This window comes from Trematomus bernacchii, unplaced genomic scaffold (assembly GCF_902827165.1).
Source record: "Trematomus bernacchii unplaced genomic scaffold, fTreBer1.1, whole genome shotgun sequence".
NCBI classification, from domain to species: domain Eukaryota; kingdom Metazoa; phylum Chordata; class Actinopteri; order Perciformes; family Nototheniidae; genus Trematomus; species Trematomus bernacchii.
The window spans coordinates 9,603,850-9,624,533 of record NW_022987720.1 but is presented as its reverse complement, the minus strand read 5'-3'; the positions used below and the strand labels follow the sequence as shown (position 1 = coordinate 9,624,533).

Here is a 20,684-nt window from a genome sequence, read left to right as displayed (position 1 = left end):
TTTTCTTTTTTTTCAAATACATTTTTTTTCCTCTCCATGTCCCCTAGGGGGCTCCGTAGAAATAACTGAGTGAAGTGCACTGTGCAAGTATATATTTTTTAAATCCCCAGTATACTGAAATGTGCCGTTAAATTATCTTGGGTATTACATTGACGAAAAGATGACAGATGTGTTGTCAACAAGTTGGCGACATGTCATCAAAGATGAGTTACAGCCCATAGATTAAAGTGTCAGCTGCATGCATGGCATACATCCAGCTCTCTTTATTTTGCAGTGGGACTCTAACACTTGTCTAAAACACAACATCCACAACAAATGACATGATTTATTGTTGTTTGTATCAAATATTTGCCATTTAGATGGGAAGTTTAGTAAAATCAGTTCACAAACAAATAAAAGGCACTTAATTCCTTCAGGAGGACCTGACTTTAAAGGGAATATTTGTTTAAATAGCACAACTTTCCATTAAAGAGGACATCTTATGCTCATTTTCAGGTTCTTATTTGTATTTTGTGCGTCTTTTCAGGTTTTAACAACTGCACTGAATTACTACTACAATGTTATTCCTTCAGATCATGAGATTGTAAATTGTTTTGATCCCATTGTAACTTCAGATGTTGGTACTTCATGCCCATCACAGATCCATTAGAGGTTAAATCCTGGGTAGTTAGAAGGTTAAGACGCTTGAAATGAAAATCTTGAGGTCACTTTGCCTCTCCATCACACACAAGGGCAGTGCGAGGTGATCTGTCCCACCAGGTCCACATGGTGCACTCTGCCAGCATAATGACATTGCGTGGGCTCTCTCCTCTGCCAGCGTCTGTCCATCAGCTTCCCCAGAGCGAGCCGTTTAAAATGGATCTGGGTCACAGTGGGATCCTCTCTGTCCACCCGCTGGAACTTGGAAGCATTCGATTCATTTGTGACAGAGCTGCCAGCATTACTACAGCCAATCCTTGTGACACTCTTCACTGCCAGCGAGAGCTGCTGCATTATGTATTAACACTTAGCAGGTACTACATGTGCTCTCATATACAATGCACATAGTCCTAAACTGGATCCAGAGTGTCAGTGTGAATGGAAAAACTGAAATCTATTAGGAAAAGAAGAAATCTTCAGACCTTTGCTCCACATTCTCAGTCGTGGTAGGGCTGCTACTAATGCTCATTATTGCCGTTACACTTTCCTATTGAGATTATTTAATTATTGCTGTCAAAAAAGGTTTTTGCTAATAAATATTTAAAAATGTCTAAGGAAAACAAATGTCACTTTAACAGTATACTTTAGTTATCTATATATCCATCTTTTGCAAGGGTAAATATGCCATAAATATATAAAGTATTAACTTTAACTGTATTTATCACAAGATGCTGAAAAACGGATTAATGCCTTAATTTCAACTTTACTGCAACTGTAATGCAAAATGTAAACACACTACAATGTGAAAATAAATTAGATCATCCTGTGTAGTTTTTAAATACTGCATTTTTCATGGAGTGGTGCAAAAATTCATCCTGGAACCCGGAAATGAGTTAGCCTTAAACAACTTTCGGATCCATCTGTGTCTGTGGTTAACACGAGCTGAAGAGATTTCCGTGTTTTGTTCTACAACATAAAATATGTCAGAAAACACCGCACTCGTGAATGTCCAAAGCTTCTATGTTTCATGTTTTCCTGTTACACGTGTCATCTCCTGTATCTTCCTCTTTAAACACTGTCCTATTGTTTGAAACTATCAGAAAGTTGCTATCAGAATCAATGCCTGACGTGTTTTGGACGTAATATGGCCTTTGTTTACATTAGCAAGCATCGCTAACACTCAGAGCTAACCTGTACTGGAGAGAGTACATGTGTGAAGAAGCAGGATAAAAAAAGGAACTCACCTTGTGGTAAACCAGCAAGAGAGAAAGCCTTTGAGCTCCATAATGTTTCAGAAATAATCCTTGATGTGGTTTTGGCGTTTCATCACCGCAGCATTTATTTTAGACAGTATCTGCCGGGTCCCGCATGAGCAGGCATAAGCTCTGCCCCCTCTTTTTTAAAGCTTTATACCCCGAATCAGCACTTTAGTAACAGGAAGTGAAATAGAGGGATATGAGGCATGGCTAGAATGGGTGATCTGTTTGGTATTTTGAGCAAAACACTTCATAGACATGTTTTTTATACATTTTTATATATCTGAGACCTATGCTATTGCCTAAATATTGCATGATAGGTGACCTTTAAAATGTTATTAATGATGTAGCTCTTTTTGACATGTTAATGCTAGCATGTCATTTTGACAACAGTGTGTTTTTGTGGCAACACTTTGGTGAAGACTCTTTCAAGTCCCAACTTGAAAAAGTCTTGCAATGTCTTTCCCTCCTCTCACCTTTGCTCCTGTCTGCCGCTCTACTGTCAGCTATCCAATAAAAGGGAAAATGGCCCACAAATTCAGTGAAAAATAAGTGTTTGCCCACTTCAAAACATGACTGGTCTGCACCGAGCCCTGACCTCAACCCCTTCCAACAGCTCTGGGATGAAGTTGCTTGCCAACTGTGAGCCAGATCTTATCACTACCATGACCGTCAGTGTTGGCCCTCACTAATGCTCTCTGCGCTGAATGTGAACAAATCCCTGCAGCCAGGTTAAAAAATCTGTTGGGAAAAAATAACCAGAAGAGTGGAGGCTGTTGTAGCAGGACATGGGGTTGGAATGACACTTCCAATAATCACATATGGCTGTAAGGCTCCAGTGTCCACATACTTTTTTCTAGACTTTTCCACAAATTGCTCTGTCAGAGTTTATGCACATGTCAAGTCTGTGCATAAGGTGCAAATGGAGAGTGACAAACAATGGGAGAGACCCCATCCATTATTGCTGTTTCAGTTTATTGCAACAGCCGTGTACTCAATTTGATTGACTAACCTGTCATTTTTGATGGAAGAGAATGTCTAAACTAATCAGATCTGGTGCCTGTGACTGTTAGATGATGATCCTGTCTTTGTCTCTTGGTGTAATTTCCTGTCTTGCTAAGAATACCAGTTATAATCATTTCCTAACATTGACCTCCTTATACCAATAACTCGTTCAGATATTTTTTGTTGAAAACACTTACATTTTCAGGCATTTTCCTGCAGTTTTTCTCGATTGACCAAAGTAAACTAAAGCAGTCAACCATCCAGCCTTTATAAATGATAGCATCTAGTGTGAGTGCGTTCAAGCTATGTGCTTTGTGTTGAGTGATTTCCTACTTTGCCAGGGCTGATTCACACACATCTATCAAGTGCTGGGACTAGATTCCTTATAAACAAATTACATATTAGTTTTTAAATGTGAGCTTTGTTTTGTGGCCGAGTTGCTGCAAACTAGTAGCAATAACAGTCAAATACCTCACATAAAGGGGATAATTGGATCACACGCACCCTGAACTTTAGATTACTGCAAAGAAAAACCATCGTCACAGGGTGATAAACTCTTGAACCTCTGTTAAACACACATTTTAATGTGTGAAATGTATGTGGCGGTGGTGAAGAAAAAAAGGCTTTTTTTCTGCAATTACACAGATAGTAGAGGTTGTTATTTATTTGGCGCTTTCATTTTTAGGTTTATGGCAGGGTAATTTAAATGAGCTCTCAGTAGCCACTATAATTGGTCCCTTGATCAAACCTGTGATTGGGAAGCGCAGCTGCAAGGAGAAAAAATACTTGTTTTATAATTATGGTACACAGATACTTAAATCCATTTAAACCAGAGTGTTTTACATTCCAACTGAATATCAATTTCAGTTGAGATTAGCTAGCAATTCCAAAACCACATTTCAATATGTGAGACTCATCTTTATACTGGCTTAGATCTACAGATAAAAAACATTTGTCAGAAATGTCACATCCTCCCGCTGGGGGAAGCACTATCATTGAAATACAGGCACTGAACTTTAACAAAAGCAGAACACATCCCCCCTGTCTGTTCAAAGCTCTCTGAAGGGCTCATGTGTATTAGAGGCGGGTTTTTATTGTCTTTAGCACTCTTATAGGATGATAAATGAACATATTTAAATGCAAATAAGGTACAACTATCATATATCCATGTTTTGTTTGCTCTGCTGTTCAGAAACACAAAGCGTAATTGAATCAAGGCAATATATTTCTCTCAGCGAAATGATTTCCCATAGCTGCTGGTGATGGAGGTCTCGGATGATGTTGCTTTTTTCTTAACCCACTCAAACAACCCATAACAATATTAACGCAACATCAAATTGACTCACTTACAGCTAAGATGGATCACCATGAGCTGTGGCTGCGTCCATGTTCCCATGTAAAGAGGCCGTAATCAATCATTTTTGGCAAAGCAGCACTACACCGTGGGTTCTGTCAACTGGAAGAAACACTCACAGTCCCATAACTGAGCTGTGACAGTTCTCCACTCACTTGAGACGCACTGAACAAATCAAAGCTCTCATATCTGGGGAAACAGCAAACAGTGAGGAGACTGGGAGGGAGAGCCGGCTGATACTCACTCTTCAACACATTCTCACTCCCAACTCGGCCTATGTTGACGTTATGTCAGGGTCCCTGTCGTCACTTTCCAACGCAAGGGGGGCCCTTTAGCGTCAAATTTCAACTTTCGGGGATGTCCATAGACTTCTATAGAGCTCCCTGAACGTTGGTAGTAGACGAGTTGGGATCGCGGAGAAATTCTCTCCGCAGACCCATTCTCACAGCGTTTATCAACCTTTTTCTTACTCAATATCAAGCCACACTTATTGTTTTTACTTCTTTATTTTAGTTGAATAATGTAGGACTTTTGTTGCCGTCAGTTAGGGGGAGAGTAGGGGCTCAGAATACTGAAATCTGTATTGTTTCATCGTTTTTTCCTTCTAATTTTGTATTATTTTCTGAACCACACACTGTTATTTACTCAAAAATAAGACACAATTATCCTTGTGTTTATTTATTTGTTTGATTGTATAATGTCGGACTTTTGGAGTCCGTCAGGACCGAGGGTCGGAGCAGCTCATAGTAGCTGCTTTAGAGAATTTTACACCCGGAAGTAAGTATTCTCTCCGCTTTGCTTGACAAACCCCGTGATTAGTCCTCAAGCTCTGTGATTGGATGTTTGAGTGGCAGTGCGCCGAGGGTTACGCAGAGCGTCAAACAGCACGTTGAAATGGGATGGAACCACGGCAGACTATCCAAAACTGGATTCGAACGGCCTAATTAGTTTGTCTGTTTTGCACATCCTCCTATTAATATCTTTGGACGTCCGGCACTAAACTGTTTTATTGTAGAGATCACTACAGTATCTTCTTGGTATTTTCTATTCTATATTTCTATCATTGACCTTCTACTTTCCCCCTATGAAAGTATGTACTCTTAATATTTTTATGTTTTCATCAAATATAACATATCAACAAAGAAATTCAATAACGTGCTTTAACCACTAGGCGGGTTAAAAAACTGTCAAGTTTACAGTGTTAACACAATAAAATATACTGCTGTTTCCAGTTTAGCTTATGACAGATGTATTTTGTTATCCACACATATATTGTTTTTATATTTGTAACACCAAACCGACAAAAAAGATGGTCTTAACATGACCCAGTGGTCTAGTTAATAAAAAATATATTATCAAACATAATATTAAAATGAACTCTTATTTTGAAAATACAGCTTCCTGTGTTCGAATGAGCTGCTCCGACTGTCGGTCCTGACGGACTCCAAAAGTCCGACATTATACAATCAAACAAATAGATAAACACAAGGATAATTGTGTGTTATTGTTGAGTAAATAACAGTGTGTGGTTCAGAAAAGAATACAAAATTAGAAGGAAAAAACGATGAAACAATACAGATTTCAGTATTCTGAGCCCCTACTCTCCCCCTAACTGACGGCAACAAAAGTCCGACATTATACAATTAAAATAAAGAAGTAAAAACAATAAGTGTGGCTTGATATTGAGTTAGAAAAAGGTTGACGCTTTGAGAATGGATCTGCGGAGAGCATTTCTCCGCGATCCCAACTCGTCTATTACCAACGTTCAGGGAGCTCTATGCAAGTCAATGGGACTCCCTGATAGTTGAAACTCGAAGCTAAAGGGTCCCCCACTGCTTTTGATAGTGACGCCAAGGGATCCTGACATAACGTCAACATAGGCCGAGTTGGGAGTGAGAATGTGTTGCACTCTTACACCAGGATAACATTTGTTACATTGCTTGTTGTGCTTAACTTACAGGGGGAATCAAAAACTACACTTTTTTTCAACACAAGGTTATTTATACAGCGCATTACAGCACCTAAACATTTTTAATTCAAAGGGTTTGCATCATTTAGTTCTTCAACAAAGGGACCGTGACCCACATGGGGTCTTCAAAATTGCTACACAGGGGCCGGCAAAGTGTTTGATAAGTTATACTTTGTTTTTAAATAAAAGTTATGTCTGAAAATGCACATTAGGTTCATGAATCCAACATAAAACACACAACAACAAAAGAACCCATTTAATTTACACAACATTGACTCATTGTTGTAATGATTGTCCAACTGCTACCTATGCATTCCTGTGGAATCAGTAGCTTACCTGTGCCAAAGCACTGTACGGAACCTTTAAGGTGAAATATTGACTACAAATTATTATTTGAATAGCGTAGTAGTGTACGCATCATAAAAGGGAATGTGTATAGAATCTGGTACTGCCTTAAGGCCACCTTACAAATTATTGAACGCTCAATGGAGCCAAGTCTGCTATGATTGGTTAGCTGGCAGGCTCTTTTGTATTTGGCCAGCCACTTAGAGATGTCCCGCCCCTTAGCCTATCACGTACAATGTGTTGGAGTGCTAGCCAAAATAAACGTGAGTGTTACGTAGTGATGTCACTATGTTACGGAAGTAAACAAAGGAGTCCAATGGAGGCGATTAACATGCACATAACCTATATATCACACTACAGGAAATGGATATCTCAACAAGCATAAAAGGGCCCCTTTAAACATACGAAGAGTGCTCTTTAAGCTAAGGGGTCATGAAAAACATTGAAGACCCCTGCATTATGTCTTGAATTGGAGTTACAGAAGAGAGGAGGGAGATACCACAAAGGTTAAGAGGGAAACTATGTGTTTAAGTCATTTGATTACTCTCCCTTTAACATCAAGGGCAATGACTGACATTTCTGATGTTCTTCTTGTCACTTGAACCTAGCGTTTTCAAAATAATATTTGACTCTGTTTGTCCTACAATAGGAAACCATCACCATGACTATCAACACAGCCACCTGGATTTGACTGCGCTCACACCTAAACTGGGTAAGAAAACACATTAATGTCCTTAACTGGAGATGTGACATCACATGTGGTGCAAAAATCCCTATGTAGATCAGAAAAATGTACATTTGGAATGCGTGCCAGGAAAAGACACCCAAATTGATTTCTCATAATCGGACCCGACTTGACTTTCCCAAATGATATGGATCGTTATCTGTCTCTAAATGAAAGTCAGCCAAACAATTCTTGTGATAGATTATTTCCAATTTCAAGGACAATAGTATATCTTTGACGGGGAAATTAAAATCTGAAGGACTGACAAAGAAGTCTTCGGAGAAAATGAAAAGCCGAAAGTTTATGATAATCAATGTATCATCTGTGGATGTTGCTGCAGTTATTGGAAACTCAATTACTTTTATTGCCTCCCATCTATTTCTCTTAATGTGATTTTCTGTGAAAGGAGAGCAGCTTTTAGCGTGGAATTACCGAATGTTCCTGCATCCAAACGTCAATGAAATGAAACACTTTGTAATTGAAGAGGGAGTCTGGCCCTACTCGTGATAAAATATCTCCCTGACATTCTAAAAACTGCAGAGACCGACTTTGAGTCATTATACAAACTTTTCGTTAATGGAGCGCTGTGGTCCACATTCCACTTGTGCTTGTGTGCCTCTTAAACAGGACAGCCTTTTTGCTTGGGAAATGGCTTTGAAAAGTACCGTTAGTACCAAATAAAACTCTTCAAACAGTCCTTTTGAAGCCTATATAGCTCCTGATGAGGCAGGGTAGCTTTTAGGAATAATTCCAGAGATGCTGGGTTAGATTCTATGTGTTAACTCGGGGCAGCATTCTAGCAATATTAGCTTTAAACAAGGGCAACCCTTCAGTGTGGTCGTTTGGTTGAAGCATCTGTGCACTTTGATTCTTATTGATCCTTTCTTTCTCACTTGGATTTGGTAGCCCACAGACAAATGCGACACGGTAAGTAATACACATACACTTGGTGTTTATGTGTATTCTTTCTTCACCTTTTCTTACACGCATCATGTAGAGATCAAAACTCTTTACCTGCACACTGGGGGTCATTTTCTATTCTCCTTTTTCGTTCTTTTTTAAGCGCTTGTTTATATTTTGCTGTCACGCTGCATTACAGTCCATGACCTTTAGTCCAATCTGAGAGATTTCTTCTTCACACATTATTTTCACTCTTTCACTCCACCTAACTGGCTCTTCAAAACCCTCACACATGCCGGCACACTCTTTTTCCAACTCAGTGAATGTCTCTCCTCTACGCCATATGTTACTCGGTGTTGTGTGTCCTTGTCCTCCTTGCTGCAGTAGACACCCAGTCCTATTTTTAAATCCAGCAACAGCGTCCCTGCCCGTATCCCAGCCCCCCCCCACCCACCCACCCACTGCGCCACCTGACCCACGACTGGGCGTCCCAAATACTGAAACCTAAGGAGCTCTGTGCAGTGCAGGGAGCCTTCATGGTGCCACATCATATCACTGATAGCAAAACAGAAATGTTAACGGCATTTCACACCAGCCGTCACTTGAGCCGCCTGGACATAGTTCACACATTCAGTTTGCTCAGAATGTGTAAAGGCAACGAAGCACAGATTGGTACGTTGTATTGATGTTACAGGTCAACACGTAGCATATCATGCCCTTGAAATGCTTGAAGGGACAGTCACCAGACTACTTTTCCAAAATCCAAAAGTTTATTTGATGTACACAATATAGTCATTTGCACCCGGATGAAAATAGTCACATGGCAGTTTTTGTGCTATTTACACCTACCCGCCCCCAACCGACCATATTCAAGGTGGCATCTCACTTTGTAGCTGTTTGATGGGATACAAGGATAAAAGGCAGGATGTATGACACAAATTACTCTCTCTAAAACAACGCTGTTTTCTCACAATTAGTATAATACAAATAAAATGGTCCAATATGAAAACTTGGCTAGCTAAGCCAAGTTGAATGCTACTCATTGGTAAAGTAAAAACTGGTACATACACCCGAGCGTAAATAACTACAGTGCTGAAAAAAAGAAAAAAAAGTGCTTTTACGTACTTATACATGTACAAACAGAAGAGTAAAATGTACAAGCGCAATAGAAAAATTGACTTTAACCAATGTTATAACACGAAAACAAGTATCTAAATTAGCTATAGCACATAATGTACAAAGTTACTTTAATAAAAATGTGATTATTCATTAGCCAATGCAGATGGAATTAAGTGGCTCCCTGCCTGCGGCTGTAGGTTAAATGACCAAACATCGCACATGGGTCAAGCTAAATCAGTCCGTTGTACATCTCAAAATGCAAGCAGACCTTTTCAACTTGTTGTTTCCTACACGCTAAAGACCTCCAGCACAAGTCTTTCTCCCCCCACACTTCTCACAACCCTGGCCTCTTTATCTGCCTCCCTTTCTCTCCTCCAGTAAAGACTCCCAGTTGATTTCCCTTCTTTCTGACTGAGTTTACTCTGACTGCACCGCACCGCTTCCTTCCCTGTCCCCTGTAGAGAGACCACAGCGGATGAACAACATCCTGACCTCGGCCACCGAGCCCTACGACCTGTCCCTGTCCAGATCCTTCCAGAACCTCAGCCATCTGCCGCCCTCCTACGAGCTGGCCCTCAAGTCTGACTTAAGTAAATACTCCTCCTCTCTCCACAGATTAAGTAGGTGGTCCTTCATTTATCCTTCCTCGTCGTGTTTTTGCCTGATGCACTGAAAAGAGACAGGGAATGACGTCAACCTCATGCCCTGTGCATTAAAGGGCTCACTGTGATGAAACATTTGAATGTGCACAACAGAGACTTGCCTCATGATACGTATCTCCAGATGTTTGGTGGCTCATCATGCAGATAAACCTCTCACTGTTTCACCTTTGTATGGAAAAAAAACCTACTTAAAATGCATGACAATGCTCTATAGCCTCCATACTCATTCCCATCCACTTGCATCTAATTGGCGTGTAATTTGGCTCCATCTGCAGCCTACAGTATGTCATGTTGCCAATGTCTCTTAATGATATATTAAAAGCTTTTTTTTTTTTCAGCTGAATGGCTTCTATACGCTAACAAGATGGCGCTTCAATGTTGCGCTGTGACATTTTCAGCTGGATGATGACCAGTTAATTCCCAGTGCTCTCACATTGGTTGCATGTTTCCGGTTTTGATCTAGATTTTCTTTAACTGATCTGTATTGTATTAAACAAGGGAATAACATGTTCACTTTTACAAAGCTTACCTCGCCAAAAGTGTTTTTGAAACGTGACGGCCGCAAAACATTTAGAAATTTGTAAAATGCACAAAGCAAGTACAAACTCAGACAGTTCACTTAATGTTGAAAGCTCTAATCTTTAATCCTACCATCAACACGTTGCACAGTAAAATAGCTTGACTGCTGATTCTTCATAATCATGTTTTGAATGTAGCTTTGGAATGTCTCATACAAAGACAGATTCCAATTTAGTTTTATCTTGTGAAAGATTCCATACCTAGGGTGCTCGGTATTTAAAAACAGTTTTCAGAGCAGACTGAAGATAATAAGATAAGATACAATATTCTCTATTATCCCCCAGGCGATTTCTGCTTGGACACTACTGTAACCAACTTAATACAATATGTAGCCAACAGGACATTACAGTGGTACACCAAAGACATAATAAAAATGATTCAAATGAGGCGAGAAATCATACAAGGCATACCACAGTACATAATGTAACTTCTTGCATTATGAGAACCTTCTTACAATGGTTACATTGTTTTCTAGAGCAGTGTTGTAGTTGTTGGATGAAAGGAAAGATTAAAGCTTATTTTGTGCATTTCCTGGCTCTGTAAATTCTACCTGAAGGTAATAGTTTGCATTTGCAATGCAGAACGCGTGACAGGTCCTTCACAATTCTGTGTGCATATCTTGACAACAGTTACTTCATAGATAGCATGAAGGGGACGGGTGTGTACTTTCTTTTAGTGTTGTTCAAAAACATTATGGATACTTTTACACCAAACCTGTTTGGTGCAGTTCAGACGAACTTCGGGGCATTAAGCTGTTTGGTTTTGTTTGTTTGGGCTAATTTAAAAGCTGTCAAACTAACTTTGGGACAGAACAAACACCCAAGACTAATATCGCCATGAAGCATTTGAGAACTGAAAGCAAAAACAGTCCAACCACAGGATTTTACGATATTGCAATTTTAGAATGACCTTAAACTTATTTTGAACTGTGAAGAGAGCCTTCTGTATGTGCTTGATGCATATTTATGCATGATGCAATAATTGCATCATGGCAAGTTACCATTGGTACTATAAAATGAAATATTGTAATACATTTATAGAAAGGATTTATTCAGTCATGTTAAAAGCCTTCTTCTGATACAGAATGGGATTTAGAAAGCTCTTAATAACTTTTTGGTGGTATTCAAGGTTAGATTGAATTGGTGATATGATAACTGAAGTATGTTAAAGGGATTGGATATCAGTAGCAGATGCAGTGCGCCTGATGTTCTTCTATAAACAGATCTATTTTCTTAAAGCTGAATATTGAAATAACACCAAGGTTTATTAAAGCAGAATTCTGCATGCGCATCTCTCTTCTGTTTCAACCTGATGCAGAACGCTAGAGGATCTTGCAAAAGCGGTTTGAACAGAACATTCAAAGTGCAAGGAACAAACATATTTTATGGATTCATTTTTGTGAACTACTTACCCTCTATATCCTCCACTTGAGACTATCATACGTCAGTTCTTGAGATTTTGGAGATCAGCTAAGAATGCTATATTTGAGCGTTAAGATAATCGGGTGGACCAATGACTCATCTTGTCTAAAAATAAAAACTTGTTTAACTTATCTTTTTAGCAACACACTGTTTTAAAATACACCAAAGTAAACAGCTATTGAATATGAGCTGCTAAGTAAGCCATGACGCTGCCTGGTGTTCAGTCCATTCAGTGCATCCATTATGTATTTCCAAAAGCACAACCATTGGCAACATACATATAATGCACTCTCTAGAGTGCATTATATTGTGAATAACCACATTTAACCAATTTGTTGACAGTGGATCTTTTTTCTTTTCTTTTTAAAAAACATCCTCATCCTTTTGCCTCAAGAAGCTTCTCTGTGTTTAAAGGGATTTGTCAGTTAAAAACACACTGGAGCATTACTCTTGATGTGCTTTTACCCCTAACCTTATTTCCAGGAACAAATTCAGTGAAGAGCACATTTTCCAAGCACTTGTGAGTTGTAACAAACACACAATATGCACCATTCACTGTCCTTGAATTATAATAGACGTTACAGACTTGGAAAGCCATTTGAATGTGCCATTGGTCCTGTGATAGAACAACATGCGTTGGTACAATCTCCTTTCAGCGCATTTAAAATGTGTCTTTTATACGTTTTACTCCTCTCTCCCTTATCAACTCTGGGCTTTGCTCTTATCTCGCTGAAGCTTGTACACACACAGAAAATCACAGACATGAATCACCACAAAAAGGCTTGAATTTGGAGGAGCCCTGAAGAATTTGTCCAAAGAGCGAGCAAAGTCGTCCCTTAAACAAAACCCTTCCACTTGGAAATTAATTACGGGTTCTATCGCGGGTGAGGCTTTTTTTTTGGAAACAAGCCTAAAAGTAATATAATTAGTTGCTTTTTTAATTAAACCATCTGGAGGGATAATGATTATGACTAAATTAAATTAGCATGGTTTATTTGATATTTTAAATGATGTGTGTGAGCGCAGTGTGTGTTCTTCAGTGATGTCAATGAGGCAGGCTGCTGCTCTAAGGTAACCTGCTTGTTTGGCTCTGTTGTTCACCTTAATCACCCCAAAAGGGATTAAAACACATCAAAGAACAAACAAGCTACCTTTAATCCTCACCAAAGAAAAAAAGGAATGAAATTGCTTCCCTTCCCCCCTTTTCATTTCACATGCTCCTTCTCCAAACCTCTCTAAAGATCACTTTATAATTGATGTTCCACCAGTTTCACGAGTGTTAGCGCATTATATGATTACAGTTTTCTGTGATCAATAGCTGACACATAAATATACTGCTTGTATTGAATCTAATCTCGCAGAGTGGGAGCTGGGGTTTAATTAACCGTTGTTAGCTATTTCCTGTGTTTGCAGCTCCGCGCCACGTTTGGGACCCTTTAGCCTCTCGCAATCATCTTAATTGTAAAGTGCTACATTTTATTGGCGCTGCAGAAATTAGATGGAGCAGTTCGCATCGCCCCTCTTATATCATTCTAGTCACTTAAAGTGTAAATGGTGTAACATGTGTACGCTCATAAAAAGCAAGTCTTAAATCAAGTGTTAGAAGGAGAGGAATTCCATTTGTAGCTGGGCATTTTGAAGTTCCCCAGAAACCTTCTACTGAAATTAATATTATATTTCATTCTCAAACACTGGCCAAAGTCTTTATCCATCTTAACAACAGTGAGAGGCCTAATTACTTTTGATTCAATAAATATAGGTTATTATATTTTAGTGAGAAGCCTCCCTGATTAGATTTGCTGTTGATTCTTATTACTGAAAAATACTTCCCCCAATGTTAACATGTTGTTAAAGCAAATTCAGAATGTTTTTTATTTGCACAAGTTTTGTCAATCACTGTAATGTTACCATCGATAGATATGACCATTTTTTTGTGCAGACTTTTTACATTAAAGCGTTTGAGAGACTGAATGAGAAAGCCCCTCCCACATTCCTGATAAGCCTTTATTTAAAAAGAAATGGAAAGGACATCAAAATAATCATGATTAAAGTTCCTATCAATATGGTTTGACCAAGTGCCCAAAAGTGTGCAGACTGCCTAGGGTTAGGGTTATGTTTTCTTCTTGGGGTGGATGAGCACATAATTTACCATGTTGCAAATGTTTCAAATTCAATGCTTGGATAGTCAGAGTTTTATTGGCAGTAACTTTTTGGTGGCCAACTAAATATCAGAATATTGAAGCACCTGGAAAAGTTGGTCCTTATTGGTTGGTGTCACGCCTCTGTCTGTTATCGAAGACCCGCCCTTTATTTGAGAATTTATGTTAAATGTCTTTTCTTTTGATAGCAGGACATAATACACTCCTGCCACATTAACATTTTAGTTTATAATCACTACAAATCTGTGACGCTGGCTGCAGTTTGACCTATCAAAGGAGCTATGGGGCATAACTTCTCAATTGTCTTTATACTTGTAGCCTCTGGTTGAGTTTGGTTGACATTTTCTGCCATAATGTCACATCTAAACCAAGTCTTTAGGGAAAAAATGCTGGAGCACATTGCCATGGGCCAAAGTTGGCCCTCCTTCATTAAGAATGCACAGAGCAGTGGACATGAAACCCCTGATAGAGGGACAAAAGGTGACCTTCTGTATCCAGGCGTGACATCTATTCCAGAGAGCCGAGCATCCACATCCACAATTCCCATCATCCCTCTTTTCCACGACCCAGTGAAGCGTGACACGGTCCTAAAACGGCCATTCGACCTCAGGGTTCTGCAATAATTAACTGCTGAAGTGGTAACGACCCCTCAGCACCAATAGTTAATCAGAGAGCTTCTGTGGTAGCGTCCCAATGTGTGCCAGGAGTGACAAAACCAGGTAGATACACAGCTGAGAGCTAATTGCCTCCCATGTTTAATAGAGCCGACCATGACTGTAACATTAGGAGCACCCAGTGGACAGACCGACCTGCTTTCTGGTAGAGGCCTGTTCAGGCACAACCAGCTCATGAACTGTTGAGTATTGTTGCGTTGAGTATAAATGATGAGTCCTCTTCACACTAATGGAAAACTACATTGATAAGAGTCTACTGTTGTTCTGTTTTTTATGAAAAAAAAGGCCATGTTTGAAAGGACTCTCCAATTACTGTGTTGGTTACCATTATCACCTCATCCGTTCAACAGCAGCCAGAATGTGCGGGACATATATAATGGAGACTAATGTGTCGACACTTGTGGTCCTCGGGGCCGTTTCAAACGTGATTTGTGAGCACTGCTTATATGCAGATTTCATAGTGAAAGCATTACTTTTCTCAAATGATTGTAGCTTGCAAATTGCATATACATCTGCAAGTCCTAGAGGGCTGTTGCATGCTCCTGCATGGGTTGCCTGTTGTCTTGATGAATGAAATCTGTAAAAAATAAAAGGTTATTTGTTATTTGTTATTTATGGTCTTGCTGCCCCTGCCCTGGGAAAAAAACGTCCCCATATGTGTACTATAGAAAATATCCTGTAAATATAGGTTTGTTCTGAATAAACCAACGTTGAAAGGACTTCTAGGAAATGTGCTAACCACGAACTACAGTAGAATGCACCTTCGGCAAGACATTTGATTGAGCTAGAAATTGTAAAAAGATTAATCCTGGAACCCATTGGCTATGCTTCTGACATCAATAACCTTCTGGGGGCACGGGGCTATATTGCAAGAGGATTCCTATGTAGCCAGTGAATGTTCAAGCCAAAACGTCCTTTTCTGTTTGCTGTTCATTGTTTAAAGTCCAATTTGCAACTTGAGACAATGAATGGAGCTGGATTTGCTATTCAATGTCTATGACCAGGTGTTTTGAAGAAGTCAATTTAAAATAAAATAAAAAGCTAATAAAAGGCCGTATGATCGTCAGACGATATCCCATGGGTTCTGATATTTCGTTTTGGCAAATGGGTTCCAATGTTCTCTCTGTTCTTCTCCATACAACCAATGCCTGTTCAGAAGTGATTGATCAATACTCGGACTAGAAACTAATACCAACATTCAAAATATTATGCCATTGCCCACAGTTTTCTGCATTCATATCCAGACATCTGTTTAAAAAGATGATCAAATATGTAATTTTAGACTCCAAATTACTGTTCTGTAAAGTACTGGTATTGTGTAAAGCTGCCGTCACATTATCTGCGGTAAAACTGCAGAGCCCGAAACAGTGGTGGCACTGCCAGCTCGACCTTTCAAAGCATAACCAAGAGTAAAATCTATGTGAAGCCGCACAGGCAGACAAGGGAGTCAACCATAGAAGAAGAACTAATCAGCCGTTCTCTGTACCCTACTATGTGGTGAGCATAGAGCTAATTGCTTATCATGTGAAGGCAGCTTAAGGTTGTATTTGTTCAAAGCAAGGCCAGGAGTCTTGATGCTGTTATCTCTCTCTGATAATCTCCATATTCTTTCTCCTCAGGTGATAAGGATGTAGATGAGTACTACACGAGGAAGCATCATCATCCTGACTTTGGCGGCCGGGGACCAACCCACATGGTGAAGCTAAACTCAGAACCCCAGCAGCACCAACAGCACCAACAGCACCAACAGCACCAACAGCAGCAACAGCACCAACAGCAGCAACAGCGGCAGCGTCCCCGCCGAGTCCAGAGGGCCATGTCCCAGGATCACGTCCTGTCCCCTCCCAGGACGCCACGTCGTGGGGACTATGGCTTATCGTCCTACGGCGTCATGGCAGCTGCAGCATACAGCAGCAGCCGGCACCTCTCAGAGGAGCAGCTGCTGTCAGCAGACCGCCTCCAATCCCAGGATCCTTTACTGTCCCCCGCTATGAGGCGCGACAAGTTCCGGGAGAAGGCGATGGCGCGGGCGATGTCTCACGCCGACATGCTGATGCCCGTCACGCCCACCATGGACCGCCACAAGATGACCAAGATGCACTCTCAACCCACTGCCTCTACCGACTCCTACAACACGCTGACGGTCAACCACCAAGCCCCGACGTCTAAAAGGCAGGCGTTTGCCTCCCGACGAACACACACCGTGGACCACCTACAGTACATTCCCGGCCACCACCACACATACCGCACTGCCAGCAAGAACGAAGTAACTGTTTAACCACAGAGTGGAAGGATTCCTGAGACACAGACGTCAACAGAAATCTTCAAAATCAGCAAATCTCTTGTGCAGAGGTCTTCTGATTAAAACAACCTCCTACATTAAAAAAACTCTTCCTGCTTTTTAGCACAAGCTTCCTGTGTCATCAAGAATCAACCCCAGCAAAGACATCTCTCTCTTAGAGCATCATAAGGGCTTTGCGTGTTGACACAAAGAGGGATCCTTCATGTCAGACGTTTGACGGCCTGAAGAAAATATTTTTTAAACTGGACATGGGACTGGATAGGAATTGTATCAACTTTATAAATATATAAATATACTATATTTACTATTTGTATTTTCAGTCCTTGTTATAGCTTTAGAGATTCTCATTGACTGATGTAAGCACTTCAAGTGGTGCCTCTTGAACTTGTCCTATTTCAGTGAAGAAGTGGATTTATGGGTTAAAAAGCACAATTACTGAATTCCCTTTTTTGTTTGATTTAATTTACTCTTCTTCTTTGGTAAACGGCCAGGACATATCAGCTTAATAGTTAAAACAGAGGCTATTTCTGTTGCATACAATAGATGATTGTAAATAGGCTATATTAGCAGCATTAGAACAAGAAAAGCTGGCCCTTTGACTATATTGTTTGGTTTGGTTTTCTCCCACCTGGAATATTTCTTAGATTCCCAATTAATACTTTTAGTTTTAGATAAGGCAAAGATCCCAAATGAATATTATTTCCACAGATGTCTGCAAAATATGTGGATGTAATATGTATATGGGAAGTATTTTTTTTCTTTCTACTGTGCTTGTAGCATAGAATGATTGCGTATGAAATAACCTTTTACCACCGTCGGCTGGCAGCTTAAGTCTGCAGGTGGAAATGAAGCTTGATGGTTGTTTGACCTAGCTTAATTTCTGTTCACACGTCTTTTGTCATCCATGAAGATGACGCTCCACCGCCCTTTCTGCTCGGTTTGTGATTGGCCAGCTGCTTTCATCTCTACATATCAGGTACTCGTTGTGTCGGAGCGCATGGGTCAAGCCGTAGTTTTGCATCGATGTGTTGACTGAAACAATCAGTACTAATGAGGACATCATAATCAAGCATTACTTAAAACTATGACCTGTTTGTCCAGATGTTTTCATTAAAGCAATGCCTTATTGTATGGAATCCCATGTGCTCTTAATTGAACAATCATGCTTTTGTCAAATGTCACGTGTTTGTGCAATATTATTGATTATAGTTTACCAGCAGAACCAGCAGTAAAATTCCGTTCAGTGATAGATGATACAGTATACCTCACAAAACATTTAAATAAAAGAGTCCCAAACTTTAAAAGGAAAGCTATAAATATTATACTAGAGGGTATTTCTATTTAAAATCTGTCAAAGTATCTCTAAACTATTTTATCTTTATTGGAGGTCTGTTGGCTCATACAGTGCTTCTTTTTCCCGCTGTTTAGTCAGATGAATTAGAAATAAGAGGTCTTCATGGGTTCACTTAGGTCCTCGTGTTCAACACTAACTGGAACCACAGTTGGACTGGGTCTCTAATGTGATCTTAACCATACTTGTCATTAATTATATTGATTTCAGTTGGTTCTGGCCAAGGTGGTCTTTTGCATTTGTATCTATGCGCAGAAGGTTTGTGCACGGTAAACATTGTGGTGATATTGTGTTTGTAAACTACCTGATTCATTTGATTGGCTCTTTTGTACAAAAGAAGGGAACTGACCCTTCACTTGAGAACAGTTTTTTTACAGTCATTTTCAAAATGATCTGCCCGCCCTAGATATGCAGCTTATATCTTGTTTTCTAACAACGTGGATGATTTCAAATTAGAGTCAATTAGGGCCTGTTATTTCTCATGCAGATTCCTTGTGTTTGAGGGCATCAAGATCCAGAGGGAGTAAGACTTTGCATTGGTCCTGGAATTATACTCCATAAAATCGGGTCGGGGTAGGGTTTCGGTTATGAGTGGATCTCTTATTCAACAATGGTTCATAATCATTGAAGGCCCAACTATAAAATGAAGGAAACATACACAAATCATCACAGTTATTCCCCCCTGCAACGATGCTATGGGTGCGACTGTTTTGGCTTTTAGAAGGCCTACTTCTCTAGGTTCTTAATTACGATTTAAGTCCCAAAACCAAATGATAAAAATGCAAGTGCCATGTGAAGACATTGAAGACCCACCATTTTTTTGAAAAAAATACTTGATCTATTTTTGGAGGGTTTTCCTTATGTCCATTTCCAATAATGTCATTTTGGACTCATGAAGATCTCTACTGTAAAGTCCAATAGCCTTGACATTATGTATATTTCTTTTCAAACATTTTGATTGGTCCAAAACAGTCTGCTGTATGAAAAGCTATATATTTCCTGCTCTGTTCATTCCTAGAATTGCAAGAATTATGACATTTGTGAGTATGTCATAGAGATAACATTAATTAAAAATTGACCTTATTGTGAAATAGAACATCAGTATCATTGCTGTTTCTATGATCAGATATTTGAGTTGTACTTTACTGTATATAAAGACTTGAATACAATGTTATCTGTGATTGGAATTGTATTTTTCAATGGCAGAAAATCAACATCTCATTACACATAAATCCATTATTTTTGTTTAAATATGCTCATGTCTTGTTTCACATGTTTTTTAAATGGCTGTCTTTACGATGTTCTTTTTTTTAACATTGACCTTGTAGGGATGTAGAAAGTTGGCCAAATTAATTCCAAGAATGAATTTCCTTAAAAGTGGGGTAGGTAAGTTTGAGAAACCGGCTCGAGATACACTTTTTGTTATATTCCATGGAATGCTCTTAACATCCCGATAGCAATGAATATCTTAAGTGCTTTGACAAAAAATCCATAAAAAAATGTCATCTGTGGAAGCCGTAATACTGTAAAAAGCACGACCAATCATTTTAGCCGGCCCGGCTAAAATAACTGGATGGCGTACCTGCCTGTCAGCCTTCCATCTGTGCACAAACTTATCTCGTGACCTCATTGGTCATGTGCGCGTTCGTGTGTGTTGGAGGAGGGGCTCTGTAAGGAAATGGCAGATTTTTTCCGGCTGTGTATTTTCAAATTATAGCGCACTCGAGCTGGTTTCTCCAAAAATTACCTACCCTACCTTTAACTTATTTTAAATGTAATATGCTACTTTTCAATGTATGCCAATATGATGTCAATTAGAGATTGTCTTTTTTTTCAAAAGGTTTGTCTTTGTACATATTAAATGATTTTATTATTTCCTTTTTTCTGAGACTGCTTGCAGGTTATGAAGTATATTTGATAGATATGGGTGTGGGGGGAGAACAATTAATTGTTCTGTAGACAGCTTCAGACAGATATCTGTACACTTCCACCTCGCTCAACTAACCTTCACAAACTTCTGTTCACTTATTTAATAATGATGTCATCCCAAGAGCCTTTTTATCTATGTGCAATATTTCCTAATCATGCAGCATAACTCTATAGCCACTTTTACAATGTTGTGAGGTTCATTTGCTGCCATTAAAGGCTATGTGTCTTTTTCATTTAGGGCTGTTGTCTTTTCATAGTCAAAGAGGAGTTTTTTTATTATACAGCTCAATGTGGTA

At 39.5% G+C, this 20,684-nt stretch overlaps 1 protein-coding gene across 1 annotated transcript in view; it reads left to right on the top strand.

Moving 5' to 3' along the window:
- The window catches only part of LOC117493171 (protein shisa-6), a 75,400-nt gene extending 57,816 nt beyond the window's left edge, over positions 1–17,584 (top strand). Inside the window, exons 6-9 of the mRNA XM_034143600.1 lie at positions 7,218–7,280; positions 8,199–8,219; positions 9,773–9,931; positions 16,426–17,584. Of these exons, the coding sequence (XP_033999491.1) occupies positions 7,218–7,280; positions 8,199–8,219; positions 9,773–9,931; positions 16,426–17,084 (902 nt within the window). The 3' untranslated portion in view covers positions 17,085–17,584. The remainder of the gene's footprint in view (positions 1–7,217; positions 7,281–8,198; positions 8,220–9,772; positions 9,932–16,425) is intronic.
- Positions 17,585–20,684: the final 3,100 nt, after the last annotated feature.